The sequence below is a fragment of the Jaculus jaculus genome, chromosome 12, assembly GCF_020740685.1.
Source record: "Jaculus jaculus isolate mJacJac1 chromosome 12, mJacJac1.mat.Y.cur, whole genome shotgun sequence".
In the NCBI taxonomy this organism is placed as follows: domain Eukaryota; kingdom Metazoa; phylum Chordata; class Mammalia; order Rodentia; family Dipodidae; genus Jaculus; species Jaculus jaculus.
In genome coordinates this window covers 39142768-39164809 of record NC_059113.1, presented here as the reverse complement: position 1 = coordinate 39164809, position 22042 = coordinate 39142768, and the positions used below count along the sequence as shown (strand labels likewise).

General features: G+C 40.4%; 1 protein-coding gene and 1 pseudogene across 1 annotated transcript in view; one reads left to right on the top strand and one right to left on the bottom strand.

The window, feature by feature from the left end:
* Positions 1 to 3843: 3843 nt before the first annotated feature.
* Positions 3844 to 22042, bottom strand: part of LOC101614608 (protein SCO1 homolog, mitochondrial) — a 22182-nt gene continuing 3983 nt past the window's right edge. Inside the window, exons 3-7 of the mRNA XM_004663075.2 lie at positions 21033 to 21123; positions 17099 to 17296; positions 16387 to 16479; positions 13156 to 13271; positions 3844 to 4681 (exon numbers count right to left, since the gene is read on the bottom strand). Coding sequence (XP_004663132.2) covers positions 4547 to 4681; positions 13156 to 13271; positions 16387 to 16479; positions 17099 to 17296; positions 21033 to 21123 — 633 coding nt within the window. The 3' untranslated portion in view covers positions 3844 to 4546. The remainder of the gene's footprint in view (positions 4682 to 13155; positions 13272 to 16386; positions 16480 to 17098; positions 17297 to 21032; positions 21124 to 22042) is intronic.
* LOC123453662 lies at positions 7058 to 7246 on the top strand (annotated as a pseudogene).

Here is a 22042-nt window from a genome sequence, read left to right as displayed (position 1 = left end):
CCAGTTTAAAGTTTTGTTTAAAAAAAAATGGGGGCTGGGTGTGGTGGCACATGCCTTGAACTTCACCACTCTGGAGGCAGAGGTAGGAGAATCACTTTGAGTTCGAGGCCAGCCTGAGATGACAATGAATTCTAGGTCAGCAAGAACAAAAACATATGGGGAGTTAGAGAGATGGCTCTGTGTTTAAGGTGCTTGAATGCAAAGCCTAAGGACCCAGGTTTGATTCCCTAGTACCCACGTAAAGCCAGATGGACAAGATGGTAGATGCATCTGCATTTGTAGTGGCTGGAGGCCCTGGCATGTCCATTCTATCTCTACCTGCCTCTTCTCTCTCTCCCAAATGAATAATTTTTTAAAAAATAAATGGGGCTGGGTCTTCTTATATAACTGGACATGCTGGGATTACAGGCATGATCCTACACACATGGCCAAAGTATAGATATATATTTTTTGTTGGGGATCAAGTCTAAGGCCTAGTAAATACTAGAGAAGCACAGTACCATTGAGCACATCCGCTAGCCTGATTTAAAATTTTAAATGAAGTGATAAAATTATTAGAAAATGGAATTTTTTACTTGTCTCTTCATACTGTTTTACAGAAGCAAAATTCATTGAGGAGCTTCCTGGTCAAGACAAGACTTTAGTGACCTTTGCTTTTTCCTGTTTCCTGCCAGGAAAAATATGCTCAGGGACACAGCCAGGTGTGGAGGGAGCTAACATGTATAGGAATTACTTGGGGATCGGGTTACAATCAGATTCTGATGGAGGAGACCAGAAAGGGAGCTGCATATTTCTAGGGTGCTCCCAGATGGTGGGAAGCTGCGGTCCAGCAAGGTGGGGCTGGTTCTAGTGACAGCTTAGTCCAAAACCTGCCAACTAGTCAGTCCCACATGGGTCTTTCCTCCCACATCCACAAGGAAACTCCTGATCCTGTGCTGACAGAATAGAATGACTTCAGAGTCATCATGACATCAGAGCCCAGCAGAAGCAGAGGTCAAGGCTGAGACTGGAGGCTCTCACAGGGCTGCAAAGCTCCACCTTGGCCCTTGCCTTTGTGTCACCCTTGGATGGAAAATGCAGACTGGACTGCCAAGTGCAGACGCGCCCAGGAGTACTTCAGAGGACTCCAGTGTAAGGGCAGTCAGTGTGCAAAGCTTATTCCCTATAGACTACACACAGGGTCGATGAAACAGTCACTCTACTCTGTTGGTGAGAACTGAAGTGTAGTGATGAGTGCATCAAGTTCATTACTATTCTGAGTATACTGGGGTGGGGGGAAGGCCAGGCGTGGTGGTACACGCCTTTAATCCCAACACTTGGGAGGCACAGACAGGAGGATCGCTATGAATTCAAGGCCATCCTGAGACTACATAGTGAATTCCAGGTCAGCCTGAGTTAGAGCAAGACCCTACCTTGGAAAAATAAAAAGAAAGAAAAAAAATCCCTCCAAGATGTCAATTAAACAGCCACATCCATGTTTTAATGAACTAGTACAGGGCAGAGTGGGCCACTTCAGTGCCCTTATAAGGGGTACAGCATCCTCAGCTTTCTAAGTGATCAGAACAGTAGTTACAGTGGGTCCTTGGGCTGATGGATCAGGTCAGGCTCTTACTCAGTCCTTCCAGGACTTTTGTCAACACTTATACAGAACCAAAGTGCCCTGGCCCTATGCTCTATGGCTTCCAGCTCTCCAGCTCCCTTCCCACAGCTTTCCATGACTGTCATGCTGGGTTCCTAGGTGAGAAGTGAACTCCAGCAGTCATTGAGACCTCACATTAGCTGAGGCTTCTGCAAGAAAGGTTCCCCTAGATACAAGACTCGCTTTCATTTTTCCATGGTTACCTCCTGAAGAAAGCCTCGTGCCTGTTTTTAGAAGAAAAATACCAGATTGGTAAATTATTTTGTAAAAAGGTTTATTTTGACATACTTTTATGCCCACTATATTAACACATTTTAATTTCACATAAATTAATAGAATTAACTAAAATATTCTATCAAGGTATCCATAGCGGCATACTGTCCTACTCAAGACTAGGCGGGAAGGTAGCCCGGACTTTTCAACAATCAAGGCTGTGTTGGTGGCAGTGGAATCCGCAGTTTGTGTTGTACTCACAGGGACTCCATTGGTGTGCCACAGCAGAATAAGCAGGGACCACATGAAAAATCTGGAGCCAAGTTCCATACCTTAATAATGTGGGGCTGTCCCTGCATGCGCAAGGGGGATCATCCCTGAGGCCCCTTCCCTGCATCTGTCCTACTTCTAAGCCTTTACATTTGACATGAAGAGCAAATACAAGGTTTCTCAAAGGCTGCTGCTCCCTTTCTGGATCTTCAAACAGGCTCCAACTTGCAACAGCTGAGAATGAACGAGAGCTTTCTATGAGAGGAGCTGAGCCACACAAATGTGTGGCTTTAAACAGACCATTTTTTTAAAATGCCTACCATTTCTCATACTTGGTATCTTGTTATAAGAGACTATTCTTTCATAAGTTCCTGACCAAGTCACTCCAAACTAACCAGTTGTGAGGTGAATGAAATCTTCCAAAGGAACAGGAGATAGTATTGTTCTGCTAGGGTTGCCTTAAAAAAAAAAAAACAAAAAAAAAAAACAGCCGGGCATGGTGGCACATGCCTTTAATTCCAGCATTCAGGAGGAAGAGATAAAGAAGATGGTCATGAGTTTGAGGCCAGCCTGAGACTATGTAGTAAATTCAGGTCAGCCTGGGCTAGAGCAAGACCCTACCTTGAAAAACAAAAACGAAATTCCCCCAAACCAAAGAAGAGAGAGAATTTTAAAAACACATTTATTTTCTTACAGTTCTGAAATTTTGAAGTCCAAGATCAAGGTGTGACAGTTGGTTTCTTTTGCACACCTCCTACTCAGGCTTGTGAATGGACATCTTCTGTGGTATCACTAGGTCACCTGTATCCTAATTTATTCTTTCAAGGACACCAGCAATATAGGTTTACAGAGGGCTTATCCTAACTGCCTCATTTTAATTTAGTTACATCCTTAAAGACTTCTCAAATTAATGGGGTTAGGTCTTAGACATGTGAACTGTGGAGAACATGATTCAGCCTATAACAGTATTTTCTTTCATGTTCATATAAATACTTATGATAGGGTTAATGTTAGGTATTGAGAAGAGAATTTACAAACCACAAGAAAATACTGCACCATGGTCACATGAAAACATAGCTGTGTATGAAAGAATGTTTTCCAAAAAGGCATTGTATCTGTAGTGTCTTAAAATTTACTGACAAACTTTGGGAAACAGCTCTAGGGCAGCAAGTTCAAGTAGGCAACATGATAGTCAAGACCAGGTGATCCACTCCATCACTCAACAACCACTTTATTTTTTATTTTTAAAAATATTTTATTTATTCCTTATTTGAGAGAGAAGGGTGGGGGGCAGATAGAGAATGGGTACGCCAGAGACTCTAGCTACTGCAAAACAACTCTAGACACATGTACCACCTTGTACACCTGGCTTACCTGAGTACTGGGAAACTGAACCCACATCCTTAGGCAAGCACCTAAGTGTTAAGTCATCTCTCCAGATCAACAACCACTCTCTTGACCAGCTATTTAATCACCACCAACTGGTTCAAATTACTTCTCCATGAACATTTTATCCAGGTGTGGTTACAGATCACTAGCATCTCAGTCTCTTAAGAATGAGCAGGCCTCTGAATCTCACTCAGATTTAGAGCAGCTCCAGACCTGGGAGTCTGCATTTTTATAAGCACCCATCTCCCCATCCACACCAGTCTGGTTCTTTGTCCTGAGAGCTGTGTGCCTATGCATCTAATCTTCAAAGAGAAAAGTCATGCACGTCCAAGTTACAAAACTGATCATATATTTATTTTATATATAGTACAATCTGACATACAAAGAAAAATACCATACCCACAATCAGTATCCTCTTTGTATCACTGCATACCTGGCAAATCATCTACCTGTTAAAAACATACAAGAAGATCTCTACAGGAATTAATCTAACAGTTAACCCCAAATAAAAGACTTCCTCTTCAGCAGTCAAAGTGCATGTTAACTGGGAAGGAAATGCAAATCTGACAGTGATATTCCCTTTCAGGAAGACTAAACTTCAGCTTTCAAGTATAAAGATTAATCAAGCACTCTAAGTGAAAACAGCAAGAGCATTAGAAGTTACATTTTTTCTGTAGAATTTAGTCCCAATTTGTGGGAGCAAGGTCCAAGACACCGGTGAGGCAGAGGCTCTTCTCCAAGGGAAGATCCCCAGACACACAGCAGAGCAGTCTCCCTGCTGCTCCTCCTGTGCGGCCTGTTCTCCTCTGGCTTCACTTACCCTGGTACTTTGGATTCAGGTAGATGCTCAGCAGACTTTGGGTTATAATCTTCACAGTCCCAAATCCTGGGGGAACCCAGGAATAACATCCTTTCTACACAGATGTTCTCAAGGTATGAAGGCTATCTGAGTTGCATTATATATTGGCTCCTATGGGAGACAAGGCTTCCTTCCTTTTTTGCAAGATAATTCTGTGTCCAGCAACTCCACTCTGGCTACCTCTTTTTCATGTGTGTCCTCATATGTACAGCAATGGAACCAGCGATTTCTGCATTCTTTTTGTTCTGGCCAAAATAATCTACGAACTCTCCATCTGGTCCAACTAAGTACATTATAATTGTATGATCCACCTGCAAAGAAGACAGAGAGAGAGGCACATGTAATACAAAGATTACTAATGTAAGCTGCTTCTCCTACTGAAGAAATGCTGCAGGGGAAAAGAACTTAACATTTATGCTTAAGTAACCACTGTTAAATGTGCCTCAGCTTATCTTAGCAAATCAGTGATGGACTGTCTGAATCTTTGTGTTTCATAAATCTGTACTGGCTATTGCTTGCTAGCAGAAGCTGAGAATTCCTTTTTAAGTATTTTAATTTTGAGACAGGGTTTCATGTCTTTCATCTCATGTGTACTTATCATGTAGCTGAGACTGACTTAAATTCTGATCCTCCTGTCTCCACCTCCCAAATGATAGGACAACAGGCACGCATCACCATGCTGCTTTATGTAGTGCTGGAGATCAAACCCAAAGCGTCGTGCGAGTCAGGTGACCACTCTACGAACTGAACCATAGGGCTCACCCACCAGCTTGAAATTCTTTGATTTGGTTCTGTACATACTCACCAATACAACCTCCAAGAAGAATCCCCCTTCTAAGAATGGCTGCTACATGCTTGTGGAACAGCAATGCTTATTTGGAAACATTTTATGTTTCTGAATAAAAGTCTCTCACCTGACCTCTTCTCCATATACAAGAGAGGTCACGTGGGCAAACGTGTTGGTAAAAAGTACTTTCCTTAGTAAGTGTGTAGGTGCACTCCTTACTGTTTAAGAACTGACCAAACTCTACTCACCATATTTTACGAGAAGCCAGAAAACTACTAGTTTGATTACATAATCTACAAAACTTAATACAGCAACTTGGTCCAGATATTAATACTTCAAACAAAACACAAAGATGTTTTTCTCCACTAGGAAAGTTTTATATGCTATGCTGGTTGCATGATACAATTTTTTTCTGAAGCAAACCACTTGGAAACTCCCCAGCAACTAGAAGCCTTCTTCAATCTATCGTCTATGCCTGACACAGTTCTTAAATGTTCCAGCTCCAACTTAACTTTAGATTAGCCATCAATCTTTTGGGTTGGCCTCTTGCACAAAATCCAATTTTAAGAGAGTAGATTTGGTGCCATAAGTTCTTGGAATTTATTGCAGGCTTGATGACTGTTTGGCAGGACAGGAAGAAGGACAGGAATGTGACCACACATACCAAACTGGAAACACTCCCTGAAATATACCCCAACCCACATTATATGCCTGTGAGGTTATTACCTTTAATACACACACATTCATGAAGACATAGCAAATGGAAAGAGCCACTTGCCTATCCCATCAGGAAAGAATGTCACTAAGAGCTCAGACAGCTGGCGACTTCATGTGCCGTGGAGAATTTACGGCAGGAACCAGACAGGGCTCAAAATGTGATAAGAGAAATTAGAATTAACTCTTCAGTTCCCCTGTAAGCCTTTATAGTTTCTTCCTTCACTGCTTCCCTCATCCCACTTTTTTCTGTGTTCACTCTCTCTTAAAACTGATTCAGGGCTAGAGAGATGGCTTAGTGGTTAAGGCTCTTGCCTGAGAAGCCTAAAGACCCAGGTTCTAGTCCTCAGGACCCATGTAGGCCAGATGCACAAGCTTGTACATACATCTGGAGTTCTGTTTTCAGTGGCTGTAGACCCTGGTGTGACCATTCTCCCCCTCTCTCTCTCACACACACATACAATTAAATAAGTAAAAGCAACAACAAAAAAATATTAAAAACAAAACACAAATTCACAGTATGTTAGACTTACTTTCTAAGTATTCTCAATATAAACAATAAACACATTCTTCTACCCTTAAGTTGTCCAATTTGTCAGTGGTCACTTTTCAAATGAAACTTTCAATTGCTTACACATCCTCTCATGTGACACCTCAACCCTGAGTCAGGTGCCCTCCTCTGCCAAGGACAAACAGGCTGGAGAGGACAGGTTATAAACCAGTAAGTACTAGATCTGACAATATGACCTAGCATCTGTCAAAATTCAAGTTCACATTTTTATTTTTCTCTTTTGGTAGGTGCATATGTGTTCATGTGTGAGTGCACGTAGAGACCAGGGGTCAATGTTGGAAGTCTTCCCAATAGCTCTCCACTTTATTTTTAAAACAGGGTCTTTCACTGACCCTACAGCTCACCAATCTGGCTAGACTAGTTGGCCAGTAAGGTTTCTCTTGTCTCTACCTTCTCAGGGCTGGGAACATAAACAAGCATTTCCATACCCAACATTTTACACATGTGCTGAGGACCTGAGCTCAAGTCCTCTTGCTTACTGAACTATCTCCCAGACCTCACAACTGTTATCACTATATTTTCATTATTTCTACTTGTACTGCAAAAGTAGAAATATTTCTTTTTAAAAAATATTTAATTAAGCTTCCCTTCCTCAGCCACTCACACATCTGGACCATGGAGCTTTGAGAATGCACGTGCATGTCTGGAGGGATCTGCATCTGTGGAGACAACTGCAAATGTACAACTTGCAACTGTAAAACATGTCGCAAAAGCTGCTGTCCCTGTTGTCCTCCAGGGTGTGTCAAGTGTGCCTGGGGCTGCATCTACAAAGGGGGCTCAGACAAGTGCAGATGCTGCCCCTGAAACCCACCCATGGTGCTGGGAGAGATCCTGAGATGGGTCTGTACAGTGAAAGAGTCAAGAAGTTGAAATGATTGTAAAATAAGCTGTGCTTTTTATATATATGTTCAAATGTGATGCTGGTGACATTCATGTAAAGTGCTGAGAGCAATAAAGTTTTCACTGTGGCTGTAAAAAATAATTATTTATTTGAGGGAAAGAGACAGAGAGAGAGAGAGAAAGAGAGAGCGCGCGTGTGCAAGTGAACAAGCCCAAGCCAGGGCCTCTACACTGCAAACAAACTCCAGAAACATGCGCCACTTTGTGTATCTGGCTTATGTGGGCACTGGGAAATTGAATCCAGGTCCTTAGGCTTTGCAAGCACCTTAACTACTAAGCCATCTCTCCAGCCCAGCAGAAATATCTCTACTCTTTTTTTTTGTTTTTTTTTTTTTCAAGGTAGGGTTTCATGCTAGCTCAGGCTCTCCTGGAATTCACTATGTGGAACTCACGGTGATCCTCCTCCCTCTGCTGGGATTAAAGGCGTGCGCCACCACACCTGGCTCTCTACTCTTAATACGTGAAAGGGTAAATGTGCATCTTCCACTCTGGACTTGTTTATGGGTACTCAGTTCTTCTAAGAGGACTACTGTTGCTAGCTCCTTCCATTTCTTCAGTGTGTCCTGTGTTTACTACTCTGTGCTCATACTCACCAGCCATTTACCACTACGCTAAGTGACAATGCAAAATACTCACTGATGGCTGGGCGTGTTGGTGCATGCCTTTAATCCCAGCATTTGGGAGGCAGAAGTAGAAGGATCACCATTGAGTTCAAGGCCACCTGAGACTACATAGTGAATTCCAGGTCAGCCTGAGCTAGCATAAAACCCTACCTTGAAAAAAAAAAACCCTCAAAAAACCAAGAAAAAAAAAAAACACCCAAACCATACCAAAACAACCCTCACTGACTCCTTAATAATAACATTGTAGGTCATTGCTCTGCATCAGCACAGACATAGTAACTTTCACAAGATGATCACTTGGTTTTCAATCTTTTCCTTTACAATACTCTAAGGTCCATCTGCAAGAGAATTCCTAAGTAGAACCTGAGTCCTACAAAACAGTTATAACTTTAGACGTTATTAAATACTGCCAAATTGCCCTCTGAAAGTGTATCCCTTTAATGACTATCAACAATGCACAAAAGGACCTGTGGTTTCAATTCCAACATCACACTGCCTATTTCTCCAATTTGACAACAGATTTTTACACTTTCTGGTCACTACTTAACAGAAGAAAATGGCTCTATCACTAAATAATTCACGTTTCTTCTGTCATGATGCCCAGTATCTTTTCTTAGGTTTGAAAGCCATTTGCATTTTCTCCCCCAAAACGTTTTCTAACACACACATATAATAATGTGACGTGTGTACTAGTGATTTGCAGATTTATATTTGCGTGAACCCTGGATGTTTGACACACCCATTTTACATATTCTAGCCATTCTAAGAATCCTCTCGAAGGCAGTAAATTTACCTTCTATTGCTGTTACCTGAGATTATGAAAATGTCATCTTACCACATCTCAAGATCAATTGTTAAGCTTCCTCCTTTCTGGCTGGTCCTTAAATCTTAACCTATTTTTCCTATATCACCTTGTGCACAGAAATCTGTGACCTCAACACATAAGAGGTCATACTCATGAAAACCCAAGAAGCTGGAGAGCATCTCCCCCTATTGGTTGATTCAGCAAATGCATGGCAACAAATCCACTGATTATCAAAAGCTCAGTTTTGTTAACAATACAACAGTTTCCATAGGAAAAAAAGATGTAAGACGTATTCTAGAAAATCAAGAAAATATCCATAAGATATATATTTGCATTTAAGATAAAATAACCATATTCAAGATTATTAGTTTTAAAAGTACAAATTTCAAAGTGTTTGGTTTTGCTTATCATTGGCTCCTAGCTATCCACTGTGCTGCTAAGTCCAGGAAGGGAACATGAACATTTTGTATTTTTGCTACAGCAAAGGAAACCAGCCAAGATCAACCATACAAAGGTTCCTGTGGTGATTTGATTCAGGTGTCCCCCATAAACTCAAGTGTTCTAAATGCTAGGTTCCCAGCTGATGGAAATTTGGAAATTCATGCCTCCTGGAGGTGCTGTATTGTTGGGGGCAGGCTTATGGGTGTTATAGCCAGCTTCCCTTTGCTAATGTTTGGCACACTTTCCTGTTGTTATTGTTCACCTTATGTTGACCAGGGGGTGATGTCCACCCTCTGCTCATGCCATCATTTTCCCTGCCATCATGAAGCTTCCCCTTGAGTCTGTAAACCAAAATAAACCTCTTTTTCCTCCACAAGCTGCTATTGGTTGGGTGATTTCTACCAGCAGTGCAAATCTGACTGCAATAGTAAAGTGGTACCAAGGAGTTGGATTGCTGTTATACACATGACTGTGTGGCTATGGCCTTTTGGAGTTGATTTTCAAGAAGAATGTGGAAGGATTTGAAATCTTGGCCTAAGAGATGCCTTGCAGTGCTGTACGTACAGCTTAATGGACTATTCTGGTCAGAGTTAAAGACCTGATTGCAGTAAGAAATACGGACTGTGAGGTTTGGCTTATGAGGGTGAGAAAGAGCTTTGCTTGGACTGGGCTAGCAGTTTGTGTGAGAAGCTTGCTCTTATGCCGGTGTCCAGAGAAGTTGCAAAGAGTTGCACTGCATAGAAAAGGACTGGTGTGAGCAGAGGGATATGGCAAAGAAAAGATGAAATTTTGGGGCCTAAACTGCTGCCTGTTCACCTGCAAATTGTTTGAGAGATTACATCCATTGAGACTGGGCCAGCTGACCTGCACTGGGGCAACAGAAAGAATGTAGACTCTTTTGAAGGGGCTGAGTGCTCAAGGAGTGTCCCATTCTTCAAAGTCTGCTTTATTCCCCCCTGTATTAACAAATTGGCACCCTACCTGGTATTGTGGAGTATAAGAAATGCTGGAAAGAGGGTCATTGAGTTTGCAACATGGTCTTGTGTTTTGGAAATGGCCATGGGCAGTGTGAAGCAGGTTTGCTGGTTGCCTGCATGGAGACCACATGGGGCCATGAGGATGAACCGTGGATTGCAGTGGAGATCCAGTGGGGATGCCAGGACCATGAGATGGCTGCTAAGGAAAGCTGCCAACCCCAATGAAGTTTTCTAGGACTGTGAGTCGCCTAGCTGGAAGGCTGGAATTGGAACTCCAGAGACTTGCTACTTGTTAGAATTACTGAACTTAGAGATTTGTCACTGGCTAGATTTGTTGGACTTGAAGCTACAGTGTTTGACTTTTGCCCTATTTAAATCTTGTATTGGTTGAATATTTCTTTGCTATGCCCAATGCCATCTTTTGCAGTGTGAATGTGTATTATGTGCCATTATGGGTTTTTTGAGGTTATTTTTTGGTATTATGGCTCAGTTAAAAGACCTGATTATGGGGAATTGATAAAAAAAACTATGGAGACTTTTAAAGTTAGATGAATGTACTACATTTTACGTCACATGTGGTTATCAGTTTATGGGGGACAGGGATGGACTGTGGTGGTTTGATTCAGGTGTCCCCCATAAACTCAAGTGTTCTAAATGCTAGGTGCAGATTTGGGAATTAATGCCTCCTGAAGGCAATGTAGTGGTGGGGGCTGGCTTATAGGTGTTATAGCCAGCTCCCCCTTGCTCATGTTTGGCACACTCTCCTGTTGCTATTGTCCATCTTATGTTGGCCACGTGGTGATGTCCACCATCAGCTCATGCCATTGTTTTCCTTGCCATCATGGAGCTTCCCCCTTGAGACTATAAGCCAAAATAAACCTCTTCCCCACAAGCTGCTATTGGTTGGGTGATTTCTACCAGCAATGCAAACCTGACTGAAACAGTTCCCAAGTATTTAAAAGAAAACTGTGGAAGGAAAGTTAACAGTGTAGGTAGATAGCTGGATGTATCCCATACAGACTTACCCAAAATGCACAAGCACACTAAAGCAGAACTTTTGGCTTTAGCAAAATTGTGACTTTAAGGGAATGTTTTAAAGTTTTATCAGCTACTTGGGTTTATCTGTAAAAGTTCTATTTGACTTCATAATTATGAAGCTTTAAAGACCAGATTTCAGGAGTATCAATTAGCTACTTTAGGACTATATATTTACATAATTTAATCCAATGCATTTAAGGCTGGAAGTTAAACTGACTAATTGGTCTGCTCCCACAGTCATTCTCAACCAGGCACTATATCTGTTAAAATACAAAGGTCCTTTTGTCATGGCTTCTACTCTTGGCTCCCTTTTGCGCTTCTCAGTTTCTTCTCATGCTGTCAAGAACAGCAAGATGGAAGCACAGGAGAGTCCATCAACATTCTTTCTTTAACGTTAGGGCTTAAGGAAAAAGTTTTACTTTTCTCTTGTGCCTTTTCCCATGAATCTAAGTTTAATGCTATGGGGCACCAGACATGGAAGTCATGTGTGGGCTTAATTAAGGTATCTGGGCCAGAAACTGGTTTTTAATTTAGGCCACAGGCTAGGGGCATACAATGTGCTCCAACCTCAAAAGGAATAGAGAAACCACAGTGGGTGGTAGACAAAGCACCTTAGTAAGATGCCCCTTCTGCACACTGCTCTAGGGATAGGCCATGGGAAGTAGCACTCAGTTACTCAGGGATTCCCAGCTGTTTTTCTTTCCACAAGGTCAGCTTTGCTGCTGGAAAGGCTCTTAGGATTAATCATTTCCCCATATAATACTGAAGAAAAGTTAGAGTATGACAACTGGACAAAATATCAGCAAAATCACTACAATATATCAGCTCTTAAAGTGATGGGATCAAAACAGTCATCCTGAGAAAAGTGAGCGCTCCTGCATCACTATCAAACTACCAATAAGGAAAAGGGACCATTAACTCGGAGGCTCTGGAGCAGCACCAATGAACATGAAGACTGATCCTTAATGTAAGATCCGCTGAAGGACTTTGTTTCTCATTACTAGAAAGTCTATTATATTAAACTGTGTGAGGCAGAGTTAATAAACCTTACAGATAAGAGTCTCTCATCTTTTCTCTTGATAATAGATTCTCATTCCATCAGAAAAAATGTGATTCCCCAGGCTTAAACTGCTTATAAAAAGCAGCCTATTTCCTATGTTTCTTCATCAAGGACACAGGGGGAATAAACTAATAAACTAAAACTGAATTAAGCATTGGCTCACATGACTCCATTTCCAACACGCTACCCAAGTATCTGATTGTACACACCCTGATAATCTTATGTGTCTAGATAAAAATCAGTTGCCTCCTACTCTTAAATTATCTAAAATTTCCAAGCAATTTAAATAATCTACGGGTTTCAAAAAAATTTTTGTTTATTTTTATTTATTTATTTGAGAGCGACAGAGAAAGAGGCAGATATATATAGAGAATGGATGCGCCAGGGCCTCCAGCCACTACAAACGAACTCCAGATGCATTTGCCCCCTTGTGCATCTGGCTAACCTGGGTCCTGGGGAACCGAGCCTCGAACCAGGGTCCTTAGGCTTCACAGGCAAGCGCTTAACGGCTAAGCCATCTCTCCAGCCCAAATAATCTCAGTTTTTTTTTTAAATTTTTGTTCATTTTTATTTGTTTGAGAGTGACAGAGAGAGAGAGAAAATGGGCACACCAGGGTTTCCAGCCACTACAAACGAACTCCAAACGCGTGCGCCCCCTTATGCATCTGGCTAATGTGGGTCCTGGGGAATTGAGCCTTGAACCAGGGTCCTTAGGCTTCACAGGCAAGCGCTTAACAGCCCCCTCAGTTTTTTTTTTTTTTTTTGGTTTGTTTGTTTGTTTTGTTTTTCCCCTCTTGGAAGCCAGTCAGGTATATAGGATTTGGGACTTGGGAGCCAGGCCATGGGTTCAAGGCTAAAAATTTACTTACTATGTAATCTTCATCTTCATCCTTAGGCCCAGGGCTGTAATACACTCTGTATGCTCTGGCCACTCGGTCAATCTCTTCTTTTGTGCCAGTCAAACCAACCAGTTTTGGAGAAAAATCTGAATTAAAAAAAAATGAAAGATAGTGAAAAATGGGAAACATGCAATATAACCATCACCCCTTAAAACACTACCACTATGACCAGTAACAATAATGTTTATATTGAGGTGGGAAGATGGCTCAGTCTTTAAAGGTGCTTGCTTGCAAAGCCTAACAGCTCAGTTTCAATTCCCAAGCTGTCAATATAAACCAGATGCAAAAAGTGGTGCAAGCACACAATATATTTGCAACAGCAAGTGGCCCTGACGTAGGTGGATACACAGAGAGACAGACAAACGGACATATACACAAATAAATACATATTTTTAAATATCAGTACCACTATAAAGCAGCTTAGTTGTCACTTTTTTCCTGTGAATATATACTTTTTTTTCACAATTTAAAGGACAGAAACTGGCAGCAAACAATTGAAAATTCTCAATATTTGTCAGACTGCCAGGCATGGTAGTGTATATACCTTTAGTTCCAACATCAGAACTCTTGGCTAAGGATAAATTCCCCACAAAACCTATGTGCTATTCAGTTTCTGGAATTTCAATCCTGGTGGATGTCTCTTAAAATGCAAAGTTCACCAGATTACTAAAAGCTAACATTTAAAAAGCACCTTTCAAAGGTATGTAGAAACCTGTTTTTGTTTCTTGGGTGAATTCATTCTAAATTGAGAAATAATCCAAGTACTAAAAAAAGCAGGATAGCAGGGTGTTTTTTTTCACATGCTTTGAGTTAATCTCAAGGTGGCCTTGAACGCACAGTGATCCTCCTACCCCTGCCTTCCAAATCCTGGGATTCAAAGTGTGCACCACCACGCCCAGCTAGCTTGTCTTTTAACCACTTTCCACAAGATGCAATAAGTAATATGTGTATAATTAACATAAGGTTTTTGTATTTCAGCTAGGCACAACTCAGATGTCTATCCATTCTGGATTATTATGGTTTCGTTAATATTCCACAAAAATATTTCCAAAATAAAGTAAAACTAAAAAGTTTCCAATTTAACCTGTCAAGTTAGTGATTGTGTATTACCCAGTAAGTTCATTTATAAGTACTATGTCTGCACTGCTATAGGAAAAATGCATGCATTGTCCAAATTGTGGACAAAAATTGCTTTATGAATACATAGATAAAAATGAAAAAGAACAAAACAAAAAACAAACCTTAAGAAAATATAAACCTTGTAACCTTGGGTCAGGCAAAGATTTCTTTCTTTATTTATTTTTTTTGGTTTTTCGAGGTAGAGTCTCACTCTAGCTCAGGCTGACCTGGAATTCACTATATAGTCTCAGGGTGGCCTTGAACTCATGGCAATCCTCCTACCTCTGCCTCCCGAGGGCTGGGATTAAAGACGTGTGCCACCACGCCTGGCCTAGGCAAAGATTTCTTAACTAACCCCTCTCAAAAAATAAAATAAACAACAACACTAACAAACTTGGACTTAATTAAAATTGAAGTATTTTCAAAAGACACAATTAAAAGAAAGCAAATTAAGGCCACAGAATGGGAGAAAATATTTGCTGGACAAATAATAAAAAAACATATATCAAAATATAAATAATACATACATGCATGCAAAAACAAACTCAAAAGCCGGGCGTGGTGGCGCATGCCTTTAATCCCAGCACTCGGGAGGCAGAGGTAGGAGGATTGCCATGAGTTCAAGGCCACCCTGAGATGACAGAGTTAATTCCAGGTCAGCCTGGACCAGAGTGAGACCCCACCTCGAAAAAACCAAAAAAAAAACCTCAAAAAACATGTGCAAAAATCTGAGTACACAGTATACCAAAGACATATGAGTGGTAAGTACACGTGAAACAATGCTAAACATGAATTATTAGAAAGGCCATAATTACAAAGATTGTTCATACTGAATGTGATAGAGATGCAGAAAAGATGAAATCTTCCAAGCTAGTGGTGGTAAAAATGCACCACCCTTTTGGCAAATCTGTCATTTCTTTAAAAATGGAAAGGAAAAAACAGCCTAGGATTCAGCCATTCCACATCTAGGTCTACTCAAGAGAAATGAGCCAGTCGTGGTGGTGCACACCTTCAATCCCAGCACTTGCGAGGCAAAGGTGGAGGACTGCTATGAGTTCCAGGTCAGCCTGAGACTACATACAGAATTCTGGGTCAGCCTGGGCTACAGCCAGACCCTAATTAAAAAAAAAAAAAAAAAAAAGAATGTGACCATCCAAAGACAAATAGCAAGTTATTTGTTAATAACCAAAACCTGGAACAAAACCAAATGTCCAACAATGGACTTTCTATGCAGCAATAAAGGACAGACCAGACTGCTAATGTTATAACATAATATATATTATAATGTAAAAGGATCTCAAAGTAATTAGGTTTAAGGAAACCGTTCAAAAAGAGTAAATACTGTATAATTCTTTTTTTGTTGTTGTTTTTCGAGGTAGGGCCTGGCTCTAGCTCAGGCTGACCTGGAATTCAGTATGTAGTCTCAGGGTGGCCTCAAACTCACAGCGATCCACCTACCTCTGCCTCCCAAGCGCTGGCATTAAAAGGCCTCACCACCACAAGTGGCTTTTGATACTGTATAATTCTACTAACATAAACTTGAAATGCAAACTTGTCAATATTGACAAGAGACAGTTTTAGTATTTACCTGGAGATGTAGTAAATTTTAAACAATTTTAAATTCTACACTATATGCATTTGAATGAGTCACTCACTATAACAGTCAAGTTTTAGATTTCTAAAACCTGTTATAGCTGGGTGTGATGGTGCACCTTAGCAACCCTGGCACTTGGGAGGCCGAGTAGAAAATCTGCTTACATTTAAGAATTCATGTTTAATTTCACAACATACAGACTCCTGGAATGTACGTTTCTCTTATCTTTACAAAAAAGATGAGGTGCATTTAGAAACAATGTGCCATTATTCCAAATTTAACAGGTAAGATATAAAGTAGAAATGCAAATCCTCCTTCTGTGCCAATTAGTCTGTCACAACCCTTAAGCTTCATCTTTCTGTTTGCCTGTGAAACTTGTGATAATACCATTGTCCTATTTACTAGGGCACTGTTAGAAGTCTCAAACGACGGTATTTCAAAAACTGTTAAGAACTAAATAGGTATACGTTATTATCAGTAAAACACACCTTTCACATAATTCGCAATGGCTTCTTTTGTGTCCCTTTCTGGGTCAATGGTGATGAACAGTGGAGTTAAATTTGGCAGAGATGGAATACTATCTGAAAGAAAGTTCCAATTAGTCAACATCCAGAATCTAAGGGGGAGACAAAGAACACTAGTGATGATGGAAGAGTGTGGTAACACAACAAAGTGTGAAGGAAACAGGCAGCATAACAACATTTGAGTGCACACGGAAGGGGATGAGATACCCTGGGAGAGAAAATCTGTACACCTCCTGTGCTGGAAACAGATACTTTATCAGATACCTGTGTTGGTCTTTAAATATCATTACCCTGGACCTTATCATGAGGATATCTTATGTCCTAATCCAATCTCATCTTTGTGGAATTTCCCTAGGACATCTCAAAGGTAAGGAAACAATAAAGACTGAAGATACTAAAACTTTAAGGAAGAGGCACCATTCCTTCTACTTGGCACTAAGAAAATATCCCTGACTCCAGGCTCCCTGATCTAACAGTTATATCAGTCCCTGTTGAAAGACTCCAGTAAGAAGAGGCTGAGGACACAGTGACATTTAGGGGTCAAAACAACAAGCAAGCTGACTGTTGAAACATCATGTTCTTCCAGACCAAATAATTACATCCAACTACCTAACAATATAGGAATGTAAAAAAGTAACAAATAAATATAAACAACCATTAGTGATAGCTTTCTTACCTATTTCATCCACGACTTGAATCATCTTTTCTAGTTCTTCTGGACAGATATCAGGGCAATGAGTGAATCCAAAATAAATCAATACCCATTGACCCAGGTAGTCCTTGTCAGTTTTGGGCTCTCCAGTGTGAGTTGTGAGGGAAAATGGTCCTCCAAGCAAAGGTTTTCCGATGCTTCGCTGCCTTTCCTTCTCCAGCTCTTAAGAGAAAACCACACATTAGAGAAATTAACAAAAATACTTTCAGAAAAATGAGCATGAAATAAGAAAACACAAATACTGTAATATGTAAGCACTATACCAAAGTGGCAAAAATACTTTTTCCTCCTCAGAACAATTCAGTACAAAGCCCTATAGTATGGGAAAGGATCCACAGTGTCCTACAGATGATGCCTGAGCCCAAGTGGGGTGAAGGACTATGAAGTTGTGTATTGAAGGGCACACACAGGAAAGGTCCCAAGTTATGCATGGGGGGACTGATGATGAAGTAAGAAGAGTAAGAAAGTTACACATAGAAACTGTGGAAGAAACTAGAATAAACTCTAATATTAGAAAAGAAGTGCAGGAACTGGTATGAGTACATGGATTCAATATCTAGGGTTTCTCCAACTCAAAGGAAATAGAGGAGGCAGAGAGATAGCTCAATGGTTAACAGCACTTGCTTATGAAACCTGTTGGCCCAGCTTTGATTCCTTAGTTCCCAGATATAAAATAAAATAAAACCAAATGCACAAAGTAGCATCTGTGTGTTTAGAGTTCGTTTATAGTGGCAAAAGGCCCTGGTGCACACATACTCACTCTCAAATAAATAAAAGTATTTTAAAAAAGTAAATAAGGAATAGAGAGATCACTCAGTGGTTAAAGGCACTTGCTTGCAAAGCCTGCTGATACAGGTTCAATTCCCAAGTTAGTCATGTAAAGCCAGATGCACAAAGTGGTACATGCATCTGAAGTTCATTTGCAGTGCAAAGGACGCTGGCAGGCCTGCCTAAAGTCTCTCCGCTCACAAAATAAATAAATAATTTTTTAAGTTAAAATCATTTATTTATTTATTTATTTATTTATTTATTTATTTATTTATGGGCAACAGAGAGAGAGAGGAGAGACAGAGAAAATGGGCGTTCCAGGGCCTCTAGCCACTGCAAACGAACTCCAGATGCATGCGCCACCTTCTGCATCTGGCTTACATGAGTCCTGGAGAATTGAGCCTCGAACCAGGTTCCTTAGGCTTCACAGGCAAGTGCTTAGCTGCTAAGCCATCTCTCTAGCCATAAATAAAAAATTTTAAGCTAAAAAAGAAATGAATGAAGAACATGAGTGTCAAATTTCTGATTTTGATAGTTACAACTATATTTGAGAATATCTTTTTTGTGGGACATAAAAAATAAAGGGTGTGAAGATGATGGTGTATCATGTCAGCAAATAAAGTCAAATAATCTTAGAACTCCTTAAAGATTGTCTCAGCCTATTTTCAAACCAAAAAAATATTATCAAAGGTGAAATTCTAAACTAATGTCAAAAGAGGCTTACATATTTTAAAACTATGTCATTGCTTTCCTAGCTTTTCTAAATTTGAGAAACTGTCTCCTTTTGCACCTAAATGAACTTACTAATTAAAATATGAAAACTGTATCACTAAAATACTCTTTGTTCAACAATTGGGTCATACCTTGTATGAATTCTTACTACCAGATTTAAACATTTCTCTTTGAATAATGACATTAAGACACTTATGTTAAGAGTTGAATAGCAATTATTCTAAAGATTTATCTGAAACTTCTATACCAAAAAAGTCCTCCTGTAACAGCCACTATGATGGCTTATATTGTCAACTTGACATGACCTAGAATCACCTGTGAAGAATTATCTACTTGGTTAGCCTCTAGGCATGCCTATGAGAGGTTATCTTGATTAGGTTAATTAAGGTGGGGAGACTCACCTTAACTGGGGGCAACACCATTCCATGGGTGGAGTTCTAGAGTGTATAAAAAAAAAAAGAGAGCTGACTGAACACCATTCACTACTCTCTGCTTCCTCACTGTAGACTCAAGGTGACAACCTGCCAGGTAAGAAGCTCTTGCCGCCATGTCTTCTCTGCCATGATGGACTATAACCTTGAACTGTAAGATGAAATAAACTACTTCTCCTTTAAACTAGCTTTTGACATTTTCTCCCAGCAACACGAAGGTAATTAATAGAACTAAATTATAAAGGTGTTTTTTTTCTTAATTCTATAAACATTTCAAGATGATATTTCTTTTTCAGTTTCTTAATACCTTTTATTGGCAACCTCCATATAAACAGATAACTCTAAGTCCTCCCTCCACTAAATTCCTTCTTCTTTTCAACTAGTCTCTCTTCTGTTTTGATGTCATCAGCCACTGTGAGATGATGAATATCAAGGTCACTTTGTGTCTGGGAGACAGTACTGCAAAGCACTTCTCCCCTTCCTCTGGCTCTTACATTATTTCTGCCACCTTTTCCACAATGTTTACTGAGCCTTGGAAAGTATGACAGATGTCTTACATAGTGCTGAACACTCCACTGTCATTTCTTCTCAACATGTTGAGTTTTGAGTCTCCCCAGTGGTCATTGTTTCAAGATGATATTTCAAAGTGGTGGCTGACTATCCTCCAATCACAGCCAGCCTTGGGCCTTACCTATTACACCACCCACTGGTCTGCAGATCTACTTACACTGCTCTCTATGCCTTCTCAGTCCCAAGGTTGGACATTCCTCTGGTCCTCACAGCATCCTGTGTTTTCTTCAGACCTAGTAGAATGTCACCTAGGGAAGCTCTTGCTTCTTTGTGTTTCCCTGTCAACTGAACCTCAATGCTTTAACTGCATCTCAATCATATTTGTACCATCTAGACTTCAAACTGCCTATATTCCAACGTATACTGAATAACAGAGAGAGAGAAAAGAGAGGAGGGAGAAAGGGAAGAATAGGTGGGCTAGAGCCACCTGCCACTGCAAACAAACAAACTCCAGACACATGTGCCACTTTGTACACCTGGCTTTACATGAGTACTGGGAACTGAACCCAGGTCATCAGGCCTTTTTTTTTTTTTTTTTTTTTTTTTTTTTTTTTGCCTTAACTGCTGAGCCATCTCTCCAGGCCCCTGAATAAGTTTTTAAAACTGTTCAACAATGTTATTTTAGATTTCATCCTCAAAAAGTTAAGAACATTTTATAGAAAAGTGAAACCCACATTAACTGTATTTTTTACTGAATTATGCCAAATGGGTAAAAGGTAAATTGGGAAAATTCTATGTCATTTTTGCAACTCCTCTATAAATTTTTAATTAGCTGGGCATGGTATAACATGCCTTTAATCCCAGCACTCAGAAGCCTTATTAGGAGAAGCACTTTGAGTTTGAGGCCAGCCTGGGGTTGCAGAGAGAGTTCCAGGCAGCCTGGGCTAGAATGAGACCCTACCTTGAAAAACATCAAAAACAAAAAATCTAAAATTATTTCTGGGCTGGAGAGATGGCTTAGCAATTAAGGCATTTGCCTGCAAAGCCTAAGGATCCATGTTTGATTCCCCAGTACTCACGTATGCCAGACATACATAGTAGCATATGTGTCTGGAGTTTGTGTGTAGGGGCTAGAGGCCCTGGCATGCCCATTCTCTCTCTCTCTCTCAAATAAATAAAAACTTTAAAAAATTATTTCCAAGTAAAAAGTGTAAAAGCAAAAATGATGCTAGCTAATGGGAGAGAAAAATGGTGTCAAAATAGAAGAGGGACTAGTTGAAAAGAAGGGATTTAGTGGAGAAGATAGAGGGGGAAGAAGGGAAAGTGGAAGGAGGGGATTATGATCATGGTATATTGTCCATATGTATAGTGGTTGTCAATAAAATGTTTAAAAAAATGATGTAATCCCACAGCCAGGAAGGATTTTCTTCAGACCTGACCAAATGATATCTACTTACTCTCTGTCTTTTCTTTCTTGAAGTACTTCATTCCAGCCAATAAAGCTCCTCCAATGGCAAATGTGACTGCTAACGACTTCCAGGTAACAGGCTACTAGGCAGAGATTTCAAAAATAAAAATATCAGTGAGATGCAAACACTTAGCTATGCTGTATTTTCAAGTAAATTTATACATACAGGCCATGATTTTGTTATTTATAGAATGTTCCAGGTTATTTTGAAAAACACCCCGTTTCTGTAGATGAGGTTGCATCTGTTACAAATGCACTCCAGGGGAAATTTACCAAATTAGTTTCTGTTCATGTAAAAAAAGAAAAAAAGGAAAGAAAACTCAACCCAAAGAAACTCACCACTGGGCAGAGGTTCACTGAGAGTTCAAGGCCAGCCGAAGTAGGATGACTTCCTATGTGTGACCTGGCCACAACTACTGATATAAAAACCAAGTACAGGGCAGGGACATGGCTCTGTTGGTTAAGGGCCAGACACATGTAAGCATGAAGACTTGAGTGCAAGGACCTCAGAACTCCATGGAAAAAGCTGTGTTTACCTATAAATCCAGCACTAGGGAAGTGGAGACAGGAGAATCCCAGGGCTGTGTCCTACCTAATCTAGCCAATTTGGTGAGCTCTGGGTTCAGTGGAGGAGACCCTGTCTCAAAAAAAAGTAAATAAATAAAGTAAAAGGCTGGAGAGATGGCTTAGCAGTTAAGGCACTTTCCTGCAAAGGCCAAGGACCCAGGTTCAATTCCCTAGTTCTGGCATAAGCGAGATGCACAAAGGTAGTGCATGTGTCTAGAGTTCACTTGCACAGGCCTTGACACACCCATTTTCTTTTGCTCTCTGCCTTTTTTTCTCTCTCGGAGAATCAATAAATAAAAATTAAAAACAAATATGGCTGGGTGATAGCTTAGCGGTTAAGGCACTTGCCTGCAAAGCTTAAGGACTCAGGCTCGATACCCCAGTACTCAGATAAGCCAGATGCACAAGGTAGTGCATGCGTCTGGAACTTGT